We start from the raw sequence: 25,335 nt of genomic DNA, 5'->3' as shown, positions 1-25,335 counted from the left end.
CAGAGGCAGCCCAAGGGCCTGTGGGAGGATGGACATAATCCAAGCTGGCCACTGGGAGGGAGCTTCTGGGGGGAGGGGGAGCCCTGGCCCAGGATGTGCGAGCAGAGGCTGGGCAGCTGTGCTTCCATCGGGCTTGAGCCCCCAATTAGAGCTACCCCTTCAGGTCCTGTGCTGAATGTGACATAGCACCTACGCTGGGGAGCATCAGGCCAATGGAGGGACAGGGAGAAGAGCACCCCACTGGACCCCGTGTTCCTGTCCCAGTTCTGCTCCCAGCTGTGAGAGCTCAGTCTGCTACATCCCCCATGAGACCATGGAACACCCATTTCCTTTGCTTCTAATTAAGACTTCAGACCATGAAAACAGCAATAGCTGCTACTTATCGAGCATCTGTTATGTGCCAGGATCTCTGCTGCGTGTTCCTCATACATTACAGCTTGCTTCCTTCTTCAGAGCCCTTTGCTCCTTCTTCCCATCCTAGATCATAATAGCCTGATATGCAAATCAACTGAACAGCAGAACCACCAGTCGCTATGACACGCACCAACCACCAGGGGGAAGATGCTCAACAAAGGAGCTTCCCCACACCAGCACCCCCACCCAGCACAGCAGTGGACATCCCCCGAGGGCTCCTGGACTGCAAGAGGGCACAGGCTGGGCTAAGGGACCCTCCCCCCCATGCATGATTTTCGTGCACCGGGCCTCTAGTTATATAGATAAGAAAACAGGGGCTTAGACAGATCAGAGGCAGAGCTGGGATTCAAACCCCCTGTGTGGAGGCCTCCCCCACCCCTCAGACTGGAAGCACCCTGGGGACAGAGACTGATTTGGGTGTCTTGCCAGTAGATTCTCTTTCCACCACTCTGAACAGAGGATATCTCATTAATCTTGTCATAAAACAATCATTCGCCTTTGATTTATTATCACCAGTTTTCTGGTGTTTACAGACGAGGCCTTAACTTTGGTCAGGTTGGGGGAGCAGGTACAGGGACTGAGAACTGGCGGAAGGGGCTAAAGCATCTGCCCTAGGTGATCAGGGAAGACTTCCTGGAGGCTGTGACAGTGGAACTAGACTTTGGGGGAAGAGAGAGGTGTGATAGGAAACAGGCATGCCCTTGGTGGATGGATCCTGTCACACTTGTTGGACTTCGCTCTGAATTTGGAGGGCAGGACAGGTGTCACCTGTCTCCCTCTGGTGCTCGGTAAAAGCCTCTCTCTCCTGTTCTCTCCCCTCGGTCGATGGGACTCCCTGTGACATAGGGGCCATGGAAGGCCAGGTGGTCGAGCACATTCTGTCCTAAAAAAAGCCTCCTGTGCCCAGCAGGCCCCTCACGCTCTTCTCCTTGCCCCACAGCCAAGAAGACTTGTATGGACACCGACTTCACCTGTGACAACGGCCACTGCATCCCCGAGCGGTGGAAGTGTGACGGCGAAGAGGAGTGTTCTGACGGCTCCGATGAGTTCCAGGCCACCTGCCGTGAGTCCTGTCCCTCGGGCTGCGGGCCGGGGTCTTGGGCTTCGGTTTCCTCATCAGATCTTCCTTGGTGGGAGGTTGGGAGGCTCAAGGAAGGTGATCTGTCAAACACAGCCTGGACTCACTTTGCGCTGTGCCCTCGGGGCTCCTGGCAAAGGGCAGGTGAATCTAGTAGCTGGTGTCCAGCATCCTGCTCCGGGCTGTCTTCACAGCTCCCTGGCACACTGGGCCCTGCTCCTGCAGTACCAGGCGCTTCTAAGAGAGCCCTCTGAGCCTTCTGCCCAGAAGTTGCCATAGCACATCCTCCAGCCCCGCGCACCCCCACTACCTTTTTGAGGACTCCAATCATAATTCTAATAATACTAACGGCTGGTGCTCGTGAAGCATGTATTGTGTGCCAGGCACTGTACTGAGCTCTTTGTGTACATTAATTCCTCTCATCCCCACAGCAGCCTCATGAGGCAGGAACTGCCACTTTCCGAATTTTACAAAGGGGGACACCGAGGCTCAGACCCAGCCAGGACGTTGAGGCCTCAGTTCTTTCCTCTGCCCTGGGCAGCTCTGCCCGGGTCCCGGCCTCCATGGCCGGCTGGCGGCAGCCCAGGCAGCAGGGTGAGTGGTTGGCAGAGCTGAGCCCCAGGCCTGCCCCACACTCAGGGCTTTGTCTCTCCGTGATTTCTTTTCCAGGCTCTAATCCTCAAAGCAAACTTACACCAGCAGGTCATTCTGTGACATTTGTTAAATTAAAAAGGGAGCTGAGAAGGGGGCGGGGAAGGACCCAGTGGTCCTGGAGGCAGAGCTTCATCTGAGTGAGCCTGAGACAAAAGACGGGGGGGGGGGGGGGGGGGCGGATAAGCATGTGGAGGGTGTGGGGCTGGGGGTACTGCAGTCACAGCCCCACGTCTTGTTAGGGGTACAGTTGTCCCAGAGGCAGAGGCAGGGACAATGGAGGCCAGCATCCCATCTAGTCCCATCGAGGGCTGAGCTAGTGATAACTGGGTTTCCTTGTCTCCTAGCAACAGAGCTACCAGTCTCGGAGTGAGAGAAAGAGAAAGGGGGAGAGAGAGTGACAGCAAGAGCAACCCAGCCTAAGACAGGGCCCCCCAGCTCCCTTCCCTTTTGCCCTCACCTTCCCTGCATTGCCCCAGGCCTGATCCTTTCCTCACCCACCAGGTGCCAACCCCTGCGCTGTCCTGGGGGTGCCTGGGCAGGGGGCAGCCAGCTCATTGTCTTGAGCTTCAAAAGGAACAAAGCCCAGCCACACCCACTGTGACTCTCATCCTCAGGACCACCTTGGCAAGGGGGTGGGATGGACCCCCATTTAGAGAGAAGAAAACAGGCTGGAACAGGTTCACCCCTTGCCCAAGGCTACCCAGCTAACAAGGGGCAGAGCCAGTGCCGCCCAGCGGCCGTGCAGCCCGGTGCGTGTGTTTGGGGAGTGACTGTGGCCACAGGGGGCTTTTCCACCACTGCAGCCAGCCAGCTGGGCCACCCGCCCTCACGCCAGCAGCGACCCTGGATGCTGGGGCAGAAAGGGAGTGGGGAGCTGCATCACCATTATTACCGGGATCTGTCTTGCTGCCTGAAAGCTGTGCTCCCCTCTCCCCACTTCTCTGGGTTGGTGTCCCTTTTCATCTTCCTCCTGCCACTGGGTCCTGCCCACCCTGCTGGCCTCCCCCTCCCTCACCCTGCCCTGCCCCGTGTCCCTGTCTTTGTCCTTTTTGCCCACTTAGCACTTGCTGCCTTCCCACCCCTGGCCTGCTTGGCACCCAGCTCTGAGGCAGTTACTGGCGGCCCAGAGCAGTGGAGGGCCTTGCTTCCGAGATGCTCAGGTTGTTGTGGCTGGTCTGCCTCCGTGACAACAGGCTCCACAGGCTCCCTGAGGCTTGAGAGAGCACCCATGGGAGCGTAGCCAAGGCTGCGTCCAGGGAGGGAGGGGCCCAGCTCTCTGGGTCCTCCCAGTGATTACTGTGAGGTCCTCTGTGGGCCCTGGTTTCCCACATCCCAGAATTCCCAAGACCGTGATCCTAAGATTCCTAGACTCAGGATTCTGAGATACTCTCTCCTTTGCCTGTGCCCAGCTGGGACACGAGCTCAGGACCCCACTTCCGGTCTAGAGTTGCATGGTGAGAGGTGGACAGGCCTATGGGCAGGGAGGACTGCCTGGAGGAGGTGAGCCAGGGGGGACCTCGAGGGTCAGGCAGCATTGGAGGGCCTGATAGCAGGCTTCCTGACTGAACAAGAACCCCACAGTCAACCCGCTGCCCATTGAATTGGTGTTGTCATAGCAACCTTCACAGCCTACCAGGTTTCTGGGGATTGTGCCAGCTCCCAGGATTGAGCCCCTCCCCACCCTCAAAGAAGGATCATAGGCAGTAGTAAAGTGTGGTGAGTACTACGGTGTTTGATGTATTTGGGTTCAGGTCCTCTAACCTGTGAGGCCTCAGGCAAATTGCCCAATCTCCCTGGACCTCAGCTTATTCATCTTTAAAATGGGGGTAATGGTATCTGCCTTGCAGGGGATGTGAGGATCAAATGGAAAACTGCTCGGAAAGTGTTAGTGCTGCAGGAACGGGCAGTGTTACTTTCATTACTATATTTTTACTTCAGGCCCTCTCCTTCACATACCCCAGTTTAAAATCTTAGAATAGTGTAAGTGAGGGGGGTTGCATCGCGAGGGTAAGGGATCTGGGAGCAGCCCCCATTCCTGCATTCCTCCACGACGACTGGGGGACTGGGGTTTCTCCCAGCTCTCTTTCCTCTGGTTCTGGATTGTCTGTCAAACCAGCCAGGAGTCACAGTAGGAAAGCCTGGGACATTTGCCTAATGAAAGTAGCATCGCAGCTCTAATTATAGCGCATTGATTGGGGACGGCTCAGACCCACCTTCAGGCATCTGGAGGGGCGGGAGGTGGGGAGTTTGGTTCAAGGTGAGTGAGCTGCAATTCTTGGTGCTGCTTATTGAAAATGAGGGTTTATGCATGAATCTTAGAACCTTTCCACCTGGAAGCAGACCTCACTGATTAACCAAGAGTACCTTCCTATCTATACTAATAAAAGCTGAATATGCTAATTAGCACTTTGCCCCCGTGTGAAAGAGCTGCTGCAACCACCCCTTCTGCACCGGCAGCAGCTGGACACTGAATGTTCCCAGGGCCCGAGCTCTGGTCCCCTTGGAGCCAGCAATCCCCACTTGGAGGTCGGCTGCCCTTGAGCCCCTCGTGACCTGACACACACACGTGCTGGCTCAATAAGCAGCCGCCAAGTACTTTCATTCTTTTATTCAACAGACATTTCCCTTTTTATTAATTTGCGAGCTTATGAATTAGAAAAAGTACCCACGGGTTTGGATTTCTGGGGCAGATTCTCTGGGAATGTGTAAATGCCTGCAGCCTCTCCAGCGTGCAGTTGGCCCCTCGCCAGCTGTGCAGGATTCCCCACGTCCGAGACGGCGGGTGCCTCGCTCCTGCCTCTCAGAACCTGGGGATACTTGACCAGCAGGCCGAGGGCTTCCCTCAGGCATCCGTCTCAGGGAGACAGACAGAGACAGGCACCTGCGTTCTGGGCTGGGGCTGACCGTGGTGGGCCATGATAACGTGCATCCCCAGGGGGGAGACCAGGGCCCTTCCAGCCCTTTGCATTTGCATTTTATGAACTAAAACAAGGGCCATTCTTTTTTGAGCTTAGAGTTTCTTGCAGGTTCTGAGAGTAGGCATTTCCATGTTTCCCCATTTAAACCACCCACCAAATCTAGAAGACTGTGTAACCCCGTTTTCAGATAAGAGGAGCCAGAGTGGGGAGAGGTTAAGCGATTTGCTGAAGGAACTCGAAAGCCCAGGCTCTGTCGCCCACCTCATGCTCCCCAAGGCCTTTGGCTTCAGTCCTCCTGAAAGTGGGTGCTGGGTGGCCACCTGCCATCTTGCAGACTCTGCCTGAGCTGAGGCCCCTTGAGCCTCCTTCCTTCAGCACCCTCTCCACCCCAGGGATGCCAGGGAGACTGACAAGGGTGGGGACCCAAGGGGCCTGCTTTCTCTTGTGATCAAGTGCAAAAAAGTTAAGCAGTGCGTTTGGAGGTGCGTCCTGGAATGGAAGCCCAGCTCTGCCCCTCACTGCAAGACTTACCCTCTCCAGGCTTTGCTCTCCTCGTTCATAAGATGAAGGTAATGACAGTGCCCCTCATAAGAAGACCTGCACTTCCCAGGGCCTGCAGTGAGAGGCCTGGCCCAGGAGCCCGGAGAGCACGGTGCGCGTCCTGGCTTTGGGGCAGAGCCACATCACAGCAAAGACGGGGAGGTTCCGGGAGAGACAGGCCATTGGAACAGCCAGCATCCCTCAGCAGGTCCCTTCCCCTCTCGGACCTCTCTCTCCTGTCGCTCTAACAGCTGCTCCTCCATGTGACCGCCACGACCCCTGGAGCCTGGCATTCCAGCATGGCGCCTTGGCACTCTGAGGGCAGGAGGGCTGCTGTCAGGCGCTGCCGAGTCCTCCAGAGCCTATAATTAGAGCTGTCTATTTAGGGACACGCAAATGTCTTATTAATTATAAAGAAAGGAAGCGGACGGATTGTTTAATCATTGTCCTTGCTGAAAGGTTATGCAATTAACTGTATAAATATTCATTAAAAGTTCAAGCGGTTGCCTGCTGCCCCGGGGTCTGCAGGACCAAGCCCCAGAGGGGGTGCGGGTGGTCGAGGGACCTTCCAGCACCTGGGATGTGGGGCAGAGTCTGGAGCTGTTCTGAGCCACTTCCCCACCCGCAGGAGCCTGTGGGGGTTGATGGGAAGGGTAACCTGGACTCTGCTTCTCGCCGCTGTGCATTTTGGCCATTACTTGGTCTCTCTGAGCCTCCGTTCAATGCTGACATGACCATCTCTATGAATGGTGCCCCTGGAATTCACACTCACAGCCTGCAGGGCCTGCTTACCTGGCAGGTGAGGGTAAGGGTGAAATGGGGAATTGTCAAATGCGCAGCGTGGAGCAGGCCGACACACTGCAGGTGCTCAGTGCACATGACTTCCTTCCAGGTCCCCGGTGAGGTGGTTTCCTGAGGCCTGGCTCAGGGACATACAGTCGCCTTGTCCCTCCACCCCATTGCTCTCTCTGGGCTTGCAAACATATAGAACATCGCTATCATTTTTCTGGGGGTGAATTTAAAAGAGATGAAATATCCTATATCTTTTGAACTTGCAGAATGATAACCTGGGGGTTTCCCAAGGGGTGCATGGGAATCACTGGGTGGGGGGTTTGCTAAAATGCAGATCCCTGACTCTGCCCTCGAAGGCTGGATTCAGTCTACTATGGGCTGGAGTATTTCCAACAGCCACCACACCCTCATCCCTTAGTCAGGACTCTGGGAAATGCCGGTCAGCCCCAGCTCCCCCTGTGTTCTGATGGGCCCCGAAGGGGAAGTGCTTACTGAGGTCCCACAGTGTGTGGTGCCCCCTCCCAACTCCCAGGCCCCTCACCACCCGGCACTGCAGCCCCAAGGCCGCCCCAGACTCGACACAACAGTCACTTGTTCGGGGAACTGTCTGTAACATGAATCCTGTATTCCCAACAGGTTGCCTTGTAGTCCATGAAATGTCGTCCTAGGGATAACTTTGGGGTCCATACTGGGGGCCAAGGAACTCCTCTCTCCTGGCACAGTAGTGTTTGGAGGCCAGGACGCAGACTCCTGCGCCCCCACCCCATCTTGTCTGTGCCCTTTTGTCCAGCCCTTGTGGCCTCAGCCCAGCTATGGAAGTAAGAAGAGAACGAACTGGTCTGGGATCAGAGAGAAGAGTGAGGGTCAGGCAACAGCCACCCACTGCTTCCCAGTGCAGTGGACTGTCCGGCTGCAGGCACCAGACACAGCTGACTCTGAGTCCTCACTCCGTCCTTAACCGGCTGTGTGATCGCCGCCGTGTCTGGGGCAGAGCAGCGCTCGGTAGATACTCGCTGAGAGAATAAACCAGTCCTGTGTTACCCGGGAATTAGTATCGTCAGTGCACTCAGGGCTGGGCGGGCCAGTCCTAAGTTCTTCCCAGACATGACCTTAGTCCTCATAACAACCCTATGTGGTAAGGAATAGTATTATCCCCACTTTAATGGCACAGAGATGAGGATTACTGGCTAAGGTAGCTCATCAGTGAGCGGCCGAGCTAGGATTTGAACCCAGGAAGCCAGGCTCCAGAGCCCAGGCCCTTGATGTCTGTGCCACAAGATAATCCTCCCCCTGCCGAGTTCCTGTGAAGAGGAAGACTATGCCTGGCACGTCCTAGAGACCACTGTGTTCAGGAGCTGCCGCCAAGGTCTCAGAGGCGCCCGCCTTGGCTGGGTCTGCCCCAAGGGTCACCCTGAGATGCTCAGGATGAAGGCCACCCCCAGCCCCCATCAGGGTTCTCATTCTTTCTTCCAAATTGAGAATCAAGCCTGGGGCTTCAGGCCCCTGACTGAGCCAGCCTCTGATTGCAGCTGCAGTAATTATAGCTGTGTGGTCCCGCTGGGCCCTGCCACAGGCGGCTGCTCTCAGCAGCGGCTCCCACCATTGCCGGGATTGGAGGGGGTGAGTTGTATGGTGGGTGGGTGGGGGGGTCGGGGGGGGGGGTCGGGAGGGGGGGCTGTTGAGGCCTTGGTGAACTCTTCAGATCTGCAGGTTCGGATCAATGAGGCACTGAGACCCAAATGGGGCATGTCTTGCCCCAGGACACAGCTGGGAAATGGCAGAGATACTTGCAGGGCATGGAGCTCCATGTTGCTGGAGCTTAAAGGGGAGGTTTGGACCGAGGGGAGGTGGGGCCGTCAAAGCAGGCGGGAGTTGGCCGGATCAAGGAGGCTTGATCGCCAGGGACGAGGGGGGTATGAGACAGAGTTAGGTAGGGGCCGTGGTGGAGTCAGATACAAGATTCAGAAAGTCTTCAGGACAGACAGGGGCTTCTCAGATGAAGACACCAGACACACGAAACAGGAAGGCTTTGGTGGATTCCCAGGGCCTCAGGCCAGGTGGCTGGGGCCAAGCAGTAGGACGGGCTGGCACCAGGCCCTGTGTCCTCCTTGGCCAACCCATGCACATGTGTCTGTCTCCACAGCCAAGCAGGTGTGTCCTGCAGAGAAGCTGAGCTGTGGACCCACCAGCCACAAGTGTGTGCCCGCCTCGTGGCGCTGCGACGGGGAGAAGGACTGCGAGAGCGGAGCGGACGAGGCCGGCTGTGCCACCCGTGAGTCGGGGTGGGATCCCTAGGTCTGCGCTGCACGGCCAGGCAGCCCCCGGGGGCGTGATCGGTGGAAGGAAAGGGTGATGATCAGGACACTAGTGATGGCCAGGCACTTTGGAGACACTGTTTTCTTTCATCCTCACAACCAGCTCACAAGCAGTCATTATCATTCCCATTTTATGGGCGAGGAAACTGAGGCTCAGACAAGTGAGGAAAAGTACTCGAGGCTGAGTGCTGGCACTGAGATTCAAGTTCAGGTCTGGACAGCAAAGCCCATGAGGTGTTTCTTACCATGCCTGACATTTGCTCATCCATTCCATGTCTCTACCGGTCCCCGAGCAAGGGCAGGGAGAACAGATGGGACTGCAGCAAGAAATGGTGGTGGCCTGGGCCAGGGCACGGGTAGTGTCCGGGGCAGGGGGACAGATTCCTGAGGTGTGAAGGACTGTTGCTGAAATCTCAGATTCAAGCGCAACGTCACAGGGCAGAGAGGACACTCCCAGCGGCCTCGGCAGGGACAGATAGAAGTGGTCACCGGGACAGTTCCACATCACTGAGCTTCAAACACAGATTATCTCCATCCCAGGGAGCAGGCCAGCAGGGCCTAGGCCAGTGGGGAGCGTGGCTGGGCCGCGCTGGTTTCAATGTGATGGGCTCCTACTGTGTGCAAGGCCTGAGCCAGGCTCCGGAAGGGACAAGAGGCGCGTCCTACAGTCCTCCCTCTGGGGCTCATGACTAACGGGGGGGACAGACCGGCTGTCGATAACCAGGCTGTGAGGCTGGGCGGTCACTCGGGAGCTTTTGCCAGGCATGTGCCCACCACTGTCTTCCACCCCACTCCCTACGCCAACCTCTGTGTCTGCATCTTACCCACCCTTCCTGGCGCAGGGGAAATGCCCTGTCCTCTGGGGGCTTCTGAGTTGCAGCTCTGAGATTCTATGTCTGGGGTATGTGCCTGAAGCAGGAAGCATCTGGGTATGGGCGAGATCCTGACGGGGACCAGCAGTGTCAAAGCCCCAATGATGGCATTGGCTCTTTTCTTCTTTGTGGGACCTCGCCGCCCATGAGAATCCTCTCCCCTTCGCACCCCCACAGTCAGGTGCTTCCTTGGTCATAAAGACCATCAGCCGCTACCGCAGGGGTGGGAACAGCTCTAACCAGAGCCTGGCATGCGGTAGCAGGAAAGTTCCCTGTCAATCATAACAGACAGGGTGTTAGATGGTTTTAGTGGGCTTCTCTGCTACAGCTCCCAACCTGGGGAAAGGAACAAGAATGCTTCCCCCACCGTCCTGTCCCCCAGAGTTTCTTCCATTTGTGAATGCTGTGAGTGGGTCTCTGGGCACAGGCCTGAGAATACAGATCTTAAAGTGGCCGTCCGCTTCAAAACGTTGGAGAGAATTCAGTATAGAGAAGTACTTCCTTCCAGAACTCTGAACAACGTGAGTCCTCGCTCCCTGGACATGCACACGCCGAGTCTGGGCGGGAAGGAGTGCAGCTAATCTAGGCATCAGCATAATCGTGAGGGGCGGACATCACAGGGTGACATGTGCTTTTCCCACCACAGCCCCAACATCCCAAAAGCCTAGAAGGGGGAAAAATGCTCCTGTCAGAAACCTGACAGAACTGTCAGCAACATGTGACTTGAGCTGCCTACATTGTGAAACTGAAGGCATTGTTCTATTTTATATTCAGTAACAATGGGGGAAAAAATTCCATCAGAAAAACAGACTCTTGGCGCCCCCATGTGGAGTGATCTGGTGCTACCACCTCATTACCTGCGGCCACAGCCAAGCCCCACCTCAGCCCCCCGGCTTGTTCTTGGCCTCTGTGTAAGGAATGAAGGAGGCAAGGAGGTCGCTGCTCCGACACCAGCTTACACTCCAGGAGAAAACCAGAGTAGGAAGGAAGAGCCCGCAACCCGAGTCCTGTTTCCCCCGTCACCCTGGACCGTGTGACCCTGAGGAAATTGCTCCCCTCTCTGGGCTTGGTTTCCCCGTCTGTAAACTGGAAGCTGGGCTGGTGATCTCTAAGGCCCTCCCAGCCTCTCAGCTCAGAGCAGCCCACTAGAGAGGGAAAGCCCAGGACCCCAGGCAGGGCCAGTGACCTTTGCCCTTCACTACTGCACACCCCTCAGTGAGCCCTCCCACCCATCCACAACACACCCGCCCACTGCGGGGAGCCCTGGGCCGGGCCCTCAGCACCACGCTGGGTTGGTCTCAGAGCCAGTGCCATGCGGTGTGTGGTCCTGGGGCCGTGGAGAAGATGTGAGACCCAGACACCGAGCATGATGTGAAAGGCACCGGCAGCAGAGCGGGAGGGGGGCTTCCCGAGCAGGGAGCAGGGAGTGTGTTAGGAAAGAGGTGGCATTTGGGCCCTCGTCAGACGAGAACCCATCTCTGTAAAGTGTAGAGACAGTGGTGGGCAACGTATATACCAGCCGATGCAACAGCTGGAGCCAAAGCCCAGAGGTGGAACGTGCGCAAAAGGTCTGATCAGAGCAGGGTGTGTGCTGGAGTGAAGGAGGCCATGGCCCAGAGCAGGGGCTCCGTGCTCGTGGCCTTGGGTGCCAGGCCCGGAGACGCAGATGGTGCAGTACCGGCCATGGGCGGGTGGCGGGGAACCCGAGCTGCTGAGCTGTGCTGTAAGGAAACAGCCCAGACCCTGTTCCCTGGAAGGGTCAGTGCCATGCTACATAGCATTTCCTGGGAACATCACAAAGGCCTGCAGGTGGCGCTCTGCAGCTTTAGAGACCCTCCTAGCGCCGCGGTCCAGCGGGCAGGGAGGCTGGGAGGCTCCGGGAGGGAGAGTGTGTAACACACACACACGCACACACACGCACGCACACGCACGCACCCGCAGTACCTGGATTGGAAGCCCCCTTTGCTGTCCCTGGCGGCACGTCCACCATTCAGCCCCCAGCAGGGCTCCTTCTGGCCCAGGGGTGTGGGTCCGGCCCCTGCAGCAGGACCAGCGGCCGGGTGTCCGGGGACGGGGTTCGGCGGGCCGACCGGCTGTCTGTCCCGCGCAGTGTGCGCCCCGCACGAGTTCCAGTGCGGCAACCGCTCGTGCCTGGCCGCCGTGTTCGTGTGCGACGGCGACGACGACTGCGGCGACGGCAGCGACGAGCGCGGCTGCGCCGACCCGGCCTGCGGGCCCCGCGAGTTCCGCTGCGGCGACGGCAGCGCCTGCGTCCCCGAGCGCTGGGTCTGCGACCGCCAGTTCGACTGCCGGGACCTCTCGGACGAGGCGGCCGAGCTCTGCGGCCGCGCGCGCCCGGGGAACGCGACCGCGCCCGCCGCCTGCGCCGCCGCCCACTTCGCCTGCCGCAGCGGCGAGTGCGTGCACCTGGGCTGGCGCTGCGACGGCGACCGCGACTGCAAGGACCAGTCCGACGAGGCCGACTGCCGTAAGCGCCCTCCTCCGCGCGGCCCCCCGGGGTGCGCGGCCGCTCCCTGCCCGCCCGGGTCGCCCCGCTTGACGGCGGCGGACCCCGAGCTGGGGAAGCAGAGCGACCTGAGTTCACGTGGCTCCTAAGCTGCGGAGCTCAGGTCTGACTCCTGAGGTCAAGGGTCTGCGGGGTACCTGTGTCCTGGGGTGATGCCCTCCCTGTCGCACCTCCCACCCGTGCCCCTTTCAGCCCCAGGCAGTGGGTGCGCCCAGGAACTCCGCCGCGCTCCTACCTGCTGGGCCTGCTCCCCGGAGGCCTCCCACAGGTCCCCCAGCTGCCTTCTCTTATAAGGCATCCCACGCTGTGCTCCACCACCTGCCTCCGCACCCCGACCTCCTAGGCCTAGAGGGCAGGGAAGCGCTTAGTAGTCTCTGGGTTCTCATGCCAGGTACGGGAGGGCACACAGTGGTGCTCAGAAGGGTTTGCTGAAGGGATGAAGTCATTACGAGATGAGCACCAACACTGAAAAGGCCCTGTGTCCGCTGGGAGGCAGCCCCCGGGAGAGGCAGTGGAGGGAGAAACAGGAGACCTGAGTTTCAGTCCTGGCTGTGCCGGCCAGAGTGCCCTGGGACCCTGGTGCGGCCTTCCCCTCTCTGAGCTTCAGTCTCCCGTCTGTACACTGGAAGTGCCTTGGTCAGGTGTCCTTCGAGGTCGCCCGAGCTCAGCCACTGGTTCTGTGCTTGCCAGGGGTGGACGGGGAGGGGGCAGGGGAGCCATCCCAGCACCGCGCTGGCTCTGACCCTTTGCCTTGGCCTGTCCTGGCAGCACTGGGGACCTGCCGCGGAGACGAGTTCCAGTGTGGGGACGGAGCCTGTGTCCCTGCAGTCAAGCGCTGCGACCAGGAGCAGGACTGCCCGGACGGGAGTGACGAAGCTGGCTGCCTAACGGGTGCGTGCGGTCGGAGCCCCAACCCCATCGGGGAGAGCAGAGCTGGCAGCTGCCTCCCCTTGGTCCCCGAGATGCATCTTCCCCCGAGCATTGTCTGCCCCCACACCACCCTGACCCCCTCCCTGGGGTCCTAGTGGCGCCAGGACTAGATGTTTAAGGACTGCATGAAAGGGCACAGCCGGAAGTCCAGCCCCACCATTTGTCCAGGTCCAAGTCTGCAAGTGGCTTTTCTCACTTGTTCCCAGACTGAGCAGAGGCTGTCCTCCCCAGGGAGCCCCCTACTCCTCAGATGGCTCTTCTGGTCATCACTCACCCCTGCAGGAGGAGAGGCCCTAATCTGCTGGTCATCCCTCACCCCTGCAGGAGGAGAGGCCCTAACCTGTTGGCCATCCCTCACCCCTGCAGGAGGACTAGAGGCCCTAATCTGCTGGTCATCCCTCACCCCTGCAGGAGGAGAGGCCCTAACCTGTTGGCCATCCCTCACCCCTGCAGGAGGACTAGAGGCCCTAATCTGCTGGTCATCCCTCACCCCTGCAGGAGGAGAGGCCCTAACCTGTGGGCCATCCCTCACCCCTGGAGGACTAGAGGCCCTAATCTGCTGGTCATCACTCACCCCTGGAGGACTAGAGGCCCTAATCTGCTGGTCATCACTCACCCCTGAAGGAGGAGAGGCCCTAACCTGTTGGCCATCCCTCACCCCTGCAGGAGGAGAGGCCCTAACCTGTGGGCAATCCCTCACCCCTGGAGGACTAGAGGCCCTAATCTGCTGGTCATCACTCACCCCTGAAGGAGGAGAGGCCCTAACCTGTTGGTCATCCCTCACCCCTGCAGGACTAGAGGCCCTAACCTGCTGGTCATCACTCACCCCTGCAGGAGGAGAGGCCCTAACCTGCTGGTCATCTGGGGAAGTGGGCAGTGAGGCAGCCTCCCCTCCCCAGGCCCCTGGACATAGGTCCACCCAGGAGATGCTCAGTCCAGCCCCCGGGGTGTGTTGAGCTGATGCTTTTCCCTCCCTGGGCCCTGGTACTGCATATCAGGTACAGACCCAGCCCTGTGCAGCCGCATGACGCCTGGGCCTGATCAGCCTGGGGTCCCGCCCCGTGAGCAGAGCTCCCACCAGCCCTTCACTCAGCTGTCTGTCCTGGGCCACCCTCTGGAGACGCTGGGGCTGGAGCTCTGCTCACCCCCCTGAGCCCAGCCTAGCCCTCCCTGCTGAAGGCCTCACAGGAGCTGTCCACTCTCTTGTCTGGCCCAACAGAGTCCACATGTGAGGGTCCCCGCAGATTTCAGTGTAAGAGTGGCGAGTGCGTGGACGGCGGGAAAGTGTGTGATTCGCAGAGGGACTGCCGGGACTGGTCGGATGAGCCTCTGAAAGAGTGTGGTACAGTACCTGTCTGCACCCAACTGCCGGACTAACCCCTCCACGCCCCTCCTGGCAGCCAGGCCAAGGCCCTCGCCTGCCCCGGGCACCCGTTCCTCTCTGGCCCTCTCTCTGGCCCCCACTGTCCTGTGGCCTCTGACGGAGCTCCCTGCTTTGGGGCCCCTTGTCCTGCATCTCTACAAAGAGAACGGCCTCTCCTTCCCAGCCCAGCTGCTCATAGACATGCTTCCTCTCACAAACCCAGCCGCTCCTCCTTCCACATGCCGACCTCTGAGTGTGTGCTCACGCTGGAAGCTTCTCTCTTACTCCGTGTTTCTGCCCTGCTGACCTGCAGGAGGCGAGGTGGGGAAGAGCAGGCAGGTGTCCATCTGGCTCAGGCCAGGCCTGGGTGAGGGCGGCATCATCCTGAGCCCTGAGGAGCTTAGGCTTCCTGAGACCCAGACTCACAGGCTGGACTAGAGTGAGGAGCAGAAGGAGATGGCGTCCTGATGGCTAGAGCTGTCAGGGGGTTCCCAGGCTGAAAAGAGCAGGAGTCTGGGCTGCAGGTGGGTGGGCATCTCAGAGAACAGGCAGAAACCATTTCTGAGGTCAGGGGTTTGGGCAGAGCCTCGGTCAGGCCTTCCCTCCCTCCCTCCTTCCTGGCAGACCCGTTGTCACCCAGCACCTCCCGCCAGGGCGCTCAGAGGAGCTTCATTCTCTGGAGCACCACAGGAACGAACAGCATGTTGCTGCCCCTGGTGAAGATTTTAAAATTGATTTTGAAAGGAAGAGGAGCTGGGTGAAGGTCACAGCCTGCACCTGAGCTTGCAGGTGACAGACTACCTCCCCCCTCCCTGCAAGGCCCTGCCAAGAAAAGTCCCAGAAGAAGGAAGAGGATAGGGAAGCAGGAGCAACTGAGCCTGCCCCGCCCCACCCCCGGCCCAGACTGGGAGCTAGCCAAGGGCCACTAACCCACTAAACTCTCTTCTCTCTCGTCTTTTGCATGACACGCCAAAGAGAAGTATGCACGCATGTTTGTGTCTCTGTGCTGGTGAGAGGCCAGTGTCTGTATCCATGGCTCCTTCTCTGAGTCAGGCAAGGGAATTGCATCACGGACTCTGTGTGTGATCCCACCTCTGTGTGAGTGTGTCTGTGGAGTCCATGGCCTGTCTGCCTCTGCACGTAAGCTGGCGAGTGTGTGCATGCCCGTGTGCGCAGGTGTGTGCATGCCCGTGTGCGCAGGTGTGTGCATGTGCTGGGAAAGTGTCACTGCCCTTCCTTCCATGGGGGACCCAAGAGACCTGGCCCCCTGACCCCTCAAGTCCCCCAGAAGAATCACCTCCAGGCTAGATAGAACGGGGAAGGCCCAGAGGTTCCCTGGTGCTCGCTTTCCAGGGAAGGGGGACAGGGACAGAAAGGGCCGCCACCCATTCTCACCCTGACCACCTCCGCCCTGGAGGACTCTGCTCCCCCGCTGCCCCTTTCCAAGCCATCCTACACCTGCCATTCCACCGGGGGCTCCTGTAAATACAAGTGTTGAGTTGCTGCTACCTGCAGGAGGAGAGAGGACATGAGTGGGTGATGAGTGAGGCAGGGACTGAGTGGGGGAACAAATGAGTGGGTGGTGCTGAGGGAATACTATGGTGTGGGAGAGGTCAGCGAGGGTTTGGCGTGACAGCAAGATTCCTGTTGCGGGGGGGGGGTGCTCCACCGATATCACCCCAAAGGTACCATGGCTTAGCCCATGCAAAGGGGCTGGGGCTCCCAGGGCTGGGCCTGGTTGAGTCCCTCCCAGGCCTCCCCAGTCATGGGGTTGCTGTGGTCTTGTTCTTTCAGCTCTACCAGCATCTCAGGGAAACAGGAGGAGGCCCAGGGGTAAAGGGGAACATTCCCCAAGCATGGCTTAGGCTGGAGGTGGGGCACCACAGCTGTGCATGGCCTGGGGTAGGCAGCTCAAACCAGCTGTTTGCATGGTCATGGCTGGCTCAGCTCAGCTCTGCTTGGCGTGGCTGGAGTGGTGGTGCATGAGCCTGGAGGGCAGAGGGGTGGTGGCGCCTTCCCTTGGCTTGCAGAATTAACCTTCTGTGATCCTAAAGCTCAGAAGATGCTGTGAGAACTTGCGAGCCTTGGTCCTGGCCTCCCTGACCTCCTCTAGGACCCTGCCAAAAGGTGATGAGGGAGTGGATGACCAGATGACATCCTGGCGTCCCTTCATCCTTTGCAGGAGTTGGTAATCCCAGGACCAGGCCTGTGGCTAAGCGTAGGAATAGACAGGTGCTGGAGGAGGGGTGAAAAAATCCATTGTAGTTCATGGTAGGAGGGCATTGACTGAGCAACAGCTCAGTCTAGAAAAAGACCCTTGGATCTTAGATAACCACACGCTCAGTACGGGGAGACTGTCCAGACTTCTGCACGGTGGGCTAGCTCTGGGCCCTGTGCAAGTTGGACATGGGCACATGGGGTGTGTCCAGAGAAAGGGATCTGATTGGTAGGGATCAGAAATCAGTGCTTTAAGGAGCTTCTGAGGGAGCCATTAGACTCTGGTCAGCCCCACACGCAGAGCTGGGAGCAGGAGCAGAAACCACAGAGAGGTGGTCCTGCCAGGAGGGACTTTGTTCCCTCAGAGGGAAGTGCTGCTGAGGCTGCAGGTGTTGAAGCGAGGGCGTTTCAGAGGGGATTGCTGGGGCATCCTGAGGGTTGGACATAGTACATGCTGGCCTCTTCCACTCTGAGGCCATGAGGAAGGAAGAGCTGGAAGAAACTTGTTTGTGAAAGGAAAAACCTTAGGCAGCCTAGCGGCCTGCAGCCTGGCAGAGAGCCCTGGCCTGGGAGGCAAAGGACCCGAGTTCTGGTTCCACTCTGTCCCTGTCTGTGTGTCTGGCCTGGAGCGAGGACCGCTCCTCTCTGACCCACCTCTTGCCCAGGCATCTGGTTGATGAGGCTGAGGTTCAGTGAGGCCACAGAGCATCCTGGCTCCTCGGGAGTCCCGCTGCCCTGAGGCTCTGCTTCAGCCCTGGCCCACCCCTACCTGGCCCCCACCCCAGGCTGGGCTCCTGGACCCTCAGGAGCCCGTGTCTCTTTCCAGGGCTGAATGAGTGTCTGCACAACAACGGCGGCTGCTCCCACATCTGCAATGACCTCAAGATCGGCTTTGAATGCACCTGCCCAGCAGGCTACCGGCTCCTGGACCAGAAGACCTGTGGCGGTGAGACCCTCCCCTCACACCCCCAGACAGAGGCAGAGCTCCTGCCAGTCTGACCTCTGCTCCTCCCCACAGACATAGATGAGTGCGAGGATCCAGACGCCTGCAGCCAGATCTGTGTCAATTACAAGGGCTACTTTAAGTGCGAGTGCCACCCTGGCTACGAGATGGACACACTGACCAAGAACTGCAAGGCTGTCGGTATGGACGCCCCAAGGTGTGGTGGGAGGGGAGCTCTGAGGAGGTACAGAAAGCAGTGTGCTTCCGTATAGGTGAGGAGTGGGTGTGCGCACACAGTGCTAGGAGTGCACATACACGTCACACACGCTGCATGCACACTAACACCCACACAGACACTACATAAAGCCCCCAGTACAGCCCACAGAAACAACACATGGACAAACTGGACCATGCAGACTATCCACACAGCATAGGCAGCCCACACAAAGACCATGGCATGTGCAGACCTAACTGGTCAGTTCAGCCAACTGTATTCATTCATTTTATTCAGTCCTTTGTACTGGACACCTAACGTGGTAGGCACTAGATTCAGCAGTAAGCAAAACAGACACACATCCTTGTCTGCCCTCACGGAACTGTCATCCTAGTGGGAGAGACAGACAAGAAACCAGATAAATAAACAAAATGCAGTGCGTGGCCGAAAGTAATAAGGGTTAAGGGGCAATAGAAAGCCGGGAAGGGGAGAGGGGAGGGCAGGAGGGCAGTGGCTTGCCGTTTGGGTAGAGTGGTCAGGGAGCCCTCCCCTTCATGAGAAGGTGACCTGTGAGGTGAAGGAGTGAGCGATGCACTGTCTGCAGGAACAGCAGCAGGAGAAGGAACGGAAGTGCTAAGGCCCTGAGGTAGGAGCATGCCTGGTTCCAAATACCAGTGAGGAAGCCAGTGCAGCTGGAGCAAGGAGGACCGGAGGAAGTCAGAGAGGTGACGCGCAGATCACAAAGGTCTCCCCCTCCCAGCGAGGGGTGACTCTGGGTTCCACTCTAGGTCAGGGGAGCTTCCGAGGGTTTGAGTAGACGAGGGGCATGGTGTGCCCTCCATATGCAGTAGCCAGGAATGTCTAGGTCACTGAGGACCTTCCTGAAATCTAATCTTCAGTCCATAAATGGGTTTTGTGTATACACATACATAATCTGTGTCTTATATTGCACACATCCCACCCCTGCTATTGGCTCAGGATACAGTGCAAACTCTTCACCCAGCTGATAGGACACTTCATGGTCTGGCCCCTGTCAACCTCTGCAGTCTTATCTCTTATGGCCCTAAATATACTCCACATAAACTAAAGACTCACTATGGCCTCCCTGAGTCTCCTCCCTCCAGTCTCACCCCAGCTCCAGTGTCTGTCCTCCATACTGGTCCTCAGTCATCTTTGTAAAACACTTAATGCTCACGTTGCCCCTTCTTGAACTATCGCAGTGGGGCCGTAAGCAAAGGAGGTGGTAGTTGCTGGGGAGAGATGCATTCTAGGTAGAGGGGACAACTTCAGCAAAGGCCCCGAGGCAGCAAAGCAGTGGTGGCTAAGTAATGATAGGTGGTCTGGAGGTCGGAGTCACGGTGTGTTGGAAGGGCGAGTGATGAGGCGAGGCAGGGAGCTGGGGGTCGCACCGCCTTCAGTGGGAGCCTGAGGAGGAAGTGGGGAGGATTGGGGGAATTTGTATCTAATAAACAGAGGGAAAGTCCTTCTGTTATGTGTGGTATCTTTGCATCTTAACGCTTTTTGTAACAATGGTTTCATCTGCTCCTCTAACCTGTGAGGTAGGACTTGTCACCTGTTCTACAGGAAAATGAGGCATCGCCCAGCAAACCAGTGGCAGCGCCTTGGTCTCCAGGTCCTCTCACCTCTTGCCCTGACCCTTTCTCTCTCAACCTCTCTGCATGGCAGCTGGCAGGAGCCCGTCCCTAATCTTCACCAACCGGCACGAGGTGCGGAGGATAGACCTGGTGAAGCGGGACTACTCACGCCTCATCCCCATGCTCAAGAACGTCGTGGCGCTAGACGTCGAAGTGGCCACCAATCGTATCTACTGGTGTGACCTCTCTTACCGCAAGATCTACAGGTGAGCAGCCAGGCCTGGGGGGTGGAGCTGACAGGGGAAGAGAGGAAGGGCGGCCTCTGTGCCCTTTCTGCCCCTGGAATTCTCCAGGACAGAGCTGGGGCTTAGGAAGGGACACAGAATCACAGTGGCTATGGAGCTGCAGGACCCCTCCCCTCGCCCCACCCATACCCTCTGTCCTGGCCTTAGGCTGTGGCTCCATTGGGAGAGCAGCTTTGAGCGCCACACACCTGGCTTTGACTGCCCCCTGGCGACCTAGTAGGGCCGTGCAAAACCCAGGAAATGCTCAGCCCTGGCAGAAAGGAAGCAATCCCTGCCTTTGGTGAGGACTTTCAAAGCAGCTCACAGGCCTGTGTGTTCGGTCCTGAGGACTCAAAGTGACGCAGATGCCTGGGGAACCCACTCACAGTACAGTGACACCCATTGTGATGATCGTGAGTCATGGGGGGATCGCAGAGGAGGCCTCTGACCCCATCAGTGGGGTCAGGGAAATCTTTCCGATGCAGTTCCCCCAGTCCAGCCCTCCTCTGTGTCTGTGACACCAGCCGGTGACCTTCAGCGCTCAGGAAGCTCCTCACACACTCATCCTCTCCTCCCGCTCTTCCTTGGCTACCACAAGCCTGCCTCCCCGAATCTCCCGGCCCCTTGGGGCAGCCATAGCCTTTCTTCGTCCTGAGATCCATCCACTTAGCAGACCTGCCCATGACCAGGCACTGGGGAGAGTGTTGAAAGAATGATGGGATGGATGGGCGGATGGACAGATGGACAGATGGACGGGTAGGTAGAAACAAATACAGTGGGGCCTTGACTTATGAGTTTAATTCGTTCCGAGACCGAGCTCGTTAAGGAACTCGTTAACTCAAATTACTCTATCAACTCAATGCAAAAAAATCGGCTGAGAGACAGCTGGTATCTCAAAAAACTTGTTAGTTGGGACACTGGTAAGTCAAGGCCCCACTGTATACCAAATGCTACTCACTGACAAGTCAATGACTACCACCCCCAACACAGAGACACACTCAGGTCACACACACACAGAAGCAGCTGCCTGTCCAACAGCTGTCACTGAAAGAGGCAGGATTTGATGACAGATGAAACAGGGCTGAGGAGGAAGAGTCAGATGAACTTCCAGGTTCATTTTGGGAGTTTTAGGTTCTGGCTCGGGAGGTGCTGTGGGTGGTGCTGTTCTCTGAGGTGGGGTTTGGGGCCGTCCAGCAGGCTGGCTGAGAGAGGGCAGTGGAGGTGAGGGGCCCTGATGTATTGAGTTTAAGGTGTCTGGACATCCAAGGGAGATAGCTGGCTTTACAGTCTGGAGCTTCAGAGAGTGGCCGGGATGGGAGCGTCAGAGTTATGGATGGCAGTGGGCACTGACCTCCCAGAGAGAGGTTATGGGGGAGACCCCCTTGGGAGAAACAGCATTTGGGAGACAGAAAGTCCTGTTAATATTGCCTCCTGGGCGCCTACTGTGTTTTCAGCCCCTTCTCTCCATTCTCACGGCACAGCCTCCCGCAGGCCCTCTTTCTCTCTCACCTGGATGCAGTAAATAGCCCCCTCCAGTCTCCCTGCCTTCATTCCGCCCTTTCCAATCCATCTCATAGCCCACAGGTGCCACGGTGATCTCACATGCCCGTCTGACCTGTTCAGTTTCGTGCTCCGTGAGAAAATCCCACTCCTCGCGGGGCATGCAGAGCCCACTGGATGTGGCCCCTCCCACCTGCCTCCCGTCTCATATCCCACTACCCAGCTCCACCTCCACTGGATGTCGCGCCTTACTTACCCCTGGGCGTTTGCATGCTGTTCTCTGTGCTCCTAAAGCACGTCCATCAGGTCGTCCGTCAGGACTCAACTACAAAGCCTTCTGCAACCCCCAGGATGATGCAGCCTCCGTTTCTCTGCTGCCACAGCCCCGAGTGGTTTATGGAATCACATTGCACTGTGATGGTCTGGCTGTCGATTTCTGTCGCCCACTGAAATGAACTTCTCCGGGCTGGAGGCTGTGGCTGATTCAAACCTATACACTTACCCTGGTGGCCCAGGGAATGCATTGAATAGATATTAGCTAAGCTCCTCTGAAATCCACTGCCAGCACCCAGAGGGGGGAGAGGAGGGAGAAGGGCGCACAGGCAGCTCCGGGGGGACGTGTGGGTAGAGCACCTGCCCCACGGCAGCTCTGGTTGCTCCTAGCGCGTACATGGACAAGGCCAGCGACCCGGCAGAGCAGGAGGTCCTCATCGACGAGCAGCTGCACTCTCCAGAGGGCCTGGCGGTGGACTGGGTCCACAAGCACATCTACTGGACCGACTCGGGCAACAAGACCATCTCAGTGGCCACAGTCGATGGCAGCCGCCGACGCACTCTTTTCAGCCACGACCTCAGTGAGCCCCGGGCCATCGCCGTCGACCCCCTGCGAGGGTGAGTGCCCTCACCTGGGACTTCCTGCTCTCCCACCATAGGCCACAGTCCCTCAGTCCCCATGCATCTGTCATCAGGGCTACCTTGAGGGCTTCGGAGAGCCTTAGACACAGCCCACGGGAGGAAAGTCCGTGCAGGCCCTCAGTCTCCAGGACTCTGCTGCTCATTCATCCTATCACAGAATCAGCAACAGAGCGTCTCAGAACAGAGCAGGGCCTGGGAATTGCCTGTAGACGCTCCTGGGCAGGGAGCCTGTCCTCACGCTGCAGGTGGGCCCCTGGCGGCTGCTCACACACTCCCAGAGGCAGGCTCATCATTCCCTGTCCCCTTCTCATCTGGGGACAGTTCTGCCCATTAGAAAGGATTTTCTCCCTTTGATTTCGTCCATAGTCCTGATGTAGGTACATGAGGTGAAACCAACCACTCAGCCCCGTGCCTGGCACTTGGGAAGTCCTCAATACATGTTCAGGAAAGAAAGAGAGAGAAGCCCTGGGCAGTCTAGCTGTGTGGCCCTAGTAGTCATCCACTTTCTCCCCTGTGGACCGGAATAGTACGAGAGGGTGGGCAAGGGCCCTCCCACACTGGCGTGCAGGGCTCTGGCTGAAGCGCTGGACGGGAGAGATGGCTTCCAGGCCACCCAGCAGAGGCCGGGGGACACTCGGGGAGCACAGGCTTCCCGCACTCGGGTGAGGTGAAGGCTAAAGCACCTGCTAACGCCAAGCCTGATGATTCCCATGGATTTCAGGTCTTCCCAGCCCTTACTGCGTGTCCTCTTCAGCATTCAGCAGGTCATTGGGCCCTTGTGATCCAGACCACCCAACCACGTCCCTGACAAGAAGCCCTGTGGGTTCTTCTCTCTTTCAGGTTCATGTATTGGTCTGACTGGGGGTACCAGGCCAAGATTGAGAAGTCTGGGCTCAACGGTGCGGACCGGCACACACTGGTGTCAGACGATATCGAGTGGCCCAACGGAATCACCCTGGGTGAGCCCTGCCCTCAGATCGGGGCTGTGCTAGCACCTGGCCCTGACCAAGGCCCACGGGTCTTGTTCCTGCATCCCTCGCGGTGCCAGGGCCCGTGTGTCCTGATGGCTGCCCCGGGACAGCCTCCGTTGGAGGCCTGGTCTGGAGATGTGGGCAGGGAGGGGGCACAGAAGAGCAGAGACGCAGGCTGTGGTCCCAGGCTGGTGGCCTGATCCCCCGCCCCCTTTCTCCTCCCCAAGATCTGCTGAGCCAGCGCTTATACTGGGTCGACTCCAAGCTGCACCAGCTGTCCAGCATCGACTTCAGTGGTGGCCACAGAAAGATGCTGATTTCCTCCCCCCACTTCCTGGGCCACCCTTTTGGGGTGGCTGTGTTTGAGGTGAGCGCCATGAGGGAGGCATGGCCCATAGGAAACTGAAGCCCAGAGAAAGTTTGTTCAGATGGGGTGGCTCCCTGAGGGCTGTCCAGATAGAAACAAGGGACAGGGAAGCCAACCTGCCTGTTTGTGTCTTTGTGAGCGGCCTCCGTGCAAAGGCTGCCTTTCCTGTGCTCCCTTCCCAAGGTCGCTCCCAGAGCAAGCGCAGAGGTAAGTTGCTAGACCACATGTGTTTTCTCTGGGAACTCTCAGCACCCAGCACTGAGCCCACATAGATAGAAGGTACCCAAATATGGGAGGGAGGGAGGGGGGCAGGAGGGTGGGAGGGAGGGGGGAGGAGGGGGGGAAGGAGGGAGGGGAAAAGGAATCTGTATTTCCTTACAATCATTTATTGTTGGAAATGGCCTGAAAGATACTGTTAAACTCAACATACTTTTACTGACCTTTTCTGGACCTTGGGGTCATAGAAGTGAATCAAACATTATCCCAGTCCATGAAGCTCCCAGGAGGGTGAGCATTAAGACCCTCCTTTGTTCTGACCCTAATAACCTTTCTCCTCGGGGAACAAAGAAGCAAGAACCAATCAAGGTCTCACACATCTGCTTCTGCCCCAAAACTAACTCTGCCACCGAGGGAGGGAAGGCAAAGGGACAGTGGTCTGTGGTGGGCATTGGCAGTATTTGCTTGGAGCGACATCACCCAGCAATGCTCTGAATTTATGGGGAAGTCCAGCCCCTGCTTCAAGACAGGTGTGTTTGGACACATGTATGTGCTTGTGCATATTTGTGACACGTGCGTGTAAAGTACATGTATGTGCATGTGTGTACATGAATACATTTAAAAGCATGCATTCCTTGCCTTGGCCGGTGTGGCTCAGTTGGTTGGAGTGTTGTCCCGTGCACCGGAAGATTGTGGATTGTGGGTTCAATTCCCAGTCAGGGCACATACCTTGGTTGCGGGTTCAGTCCCCAGTAAGGAAGCAATCGCTCGATCAATGTTCTCTCTCTCTTTCTCCCTCTATTGCTAAAAAAAAAAAAAAAGAAAGAAAGAAAAGAAAAGAAAGAAAGAAAAGAGAAGAAAGCATGTTCCTGTATATGCTGGTGCTTGTGCACGTAAACATGTATACCAATACTTACACAAGTGCTTATTTAGGTACAAGTGTGCCTCTGTGTGTGTCGATGAGCATGTGGGTATGTGTCCAGTTCTGTGCAAGAGGCTACATGTTTGTTCCTGTCCATGTGGCCATCTCTATGGATGCACATCCAGGCTTGTACGATTCACCGTATGTGTTATGCCCAGAGGCTGTAGGCAGCCCAGCAGGGACTAGTCCTCAGTAGCTCACACATCCCCTCCAGTCATGGTCCTGGGCCCCAGTAATGGTAACAACTAACAGAGACCCAGGAAGCAGGCCTAGCCAAGCTCTAAAGAGCAGCCTCCAGGCCAAAGCACAAAATCACCCAAAGACACTCTCAGACAGAGGGAGCCGGAGCACATGCCACAGGTCAGCGGCCGCGACCCCCTGTGAGCCGGTGGACAGGAGAGCTCCGGGAGACGGCAGGGCAGTTCTTATGGCCAGGCTCTGGGGCTGAACCCTCAGACTGAGGTCCTGGGTTTAGGCTCTAGGCCTCCCGTCCTTTGCATTTGTGCCCACAGGACAAGGTGTTCTGGACAGACCTGGAGAACGAGGCCATTTTCAGTGCAAATCGGCTCACTGGCCTGGAAATCTCCGTCCTGGCTGAGAACCTCAATAACCCGCACGACATCGTCATCTTCCATGAGCTGAAGCAGCCAAGAGGTGAGCCTTCCCTGGCCCCAGGTCCCCTGCCCACGGCCTCTCCCTCCACTAGGCGCAGGCGACGAATTAGCTCAGCACCCCAGGATTAATGGCAGCAGCCCCTCCGGTTGGTAGAGCGCTGAGCTGTCACATGT

The 25,335-nt window shown here is 57.8% G+C and overlaps 1 protein-coding gene and 1 long non-coding RNA gene across 9 annotated transcripts in view; one reads left to right on the top strand and one right to left on the bottom strand.

Moving 5' to 3' along the window:
- Window positions 1–25,335, top strand: part of LRP8 (LDL receptor related protein 8) — a 75,406-nt gene that overhangs the window by 34,653 nt on the left and 15,418 nt on the right. For 2 of the 8 annotated variants that reach the window (XM_036348699.1, XM_036348702.1), the window contains exons 3-14: window positions 1,355–1,477; window positions 8,540–8,668; window positions 11,694–12,071; window positions 12,879–13,001; window positions 14,260–14,382; window positions 17,447–17,566; window positions 17,639–17,764; window positions 19,464–19,638; window positions 21,820–22,047; window positions 22,912–23,030; window positions 23,270–23,409; window positions 25,060–25,201. In XM_036348699.1, coding sequence (XP_036204592.1) covers window positions 1,355–1,477; window positions 8,540–8,668; window positions 11,694–12,071; window positions 12,879–13,001; window positions 14,260–14,382; window positions 17,447–17,566; window positions 17,639–17,764; window positions 19,464–19,638; window positions 21,820–22,047; window positions 22,912–23,030; window positions 23,270–23,409; window positions 25,060–25,201 — 1,926 coding nt within the window. Of the gene's footprint in view, window positions 1–1,354; window positions 1,478–8,539; window positions 8,669–11,693; window positions 12,072–12,878; window positions 13,002–14,259; window positions 14,383–16,197; window positions 16,237–17,446; window positions 17,567–17,638; window positions 17,765–19,463; window positions 19,639–21,819; window positions 22,048–22,911; window positions 23,031–23,269; window positions 23,410–25,059; window positions 25,202–25,335 lie in introns of all 8 variants that reach the window. The other 6 variants (XM_036348701.1, XM_036348703.1, XM_036348706.1 and 3 more) reach the window with 4 other exon arrangements.
- LOC118675870 lies at window positions 887–6,751 on the bottom strand. The gene is made up of 2 exons (XR_004973955.1): window positions 5,596–6,751; window positions 887–1,575 (listed from the first exon to the last, which is right to left on the bottom strand). It is a non-coding gene; the product is annotated as an uncharacterized LOC118675870 (long non-coding RNA).

This window comes from Myotis myotis, unplaced genomic scaffold (genome assembly GCF_014108235.1).
Source record: "Myotis myotis isolate mMyoMyo1 unplaced genomic scaffold, mMyoMyo1.p scaffold_m19_p_2, whole genome shotgun sequence".
NCBI classification, from domain to species: domain Eukaryota; kingdom Metazoa; phylum Chordata; class Mammalia; order Chiroptera; family Vespertilionidae; genus Myotis; species Myotis myotis.
This window is presented reverse-complemented; position numbering and strand designations above follow the sequence as displayed.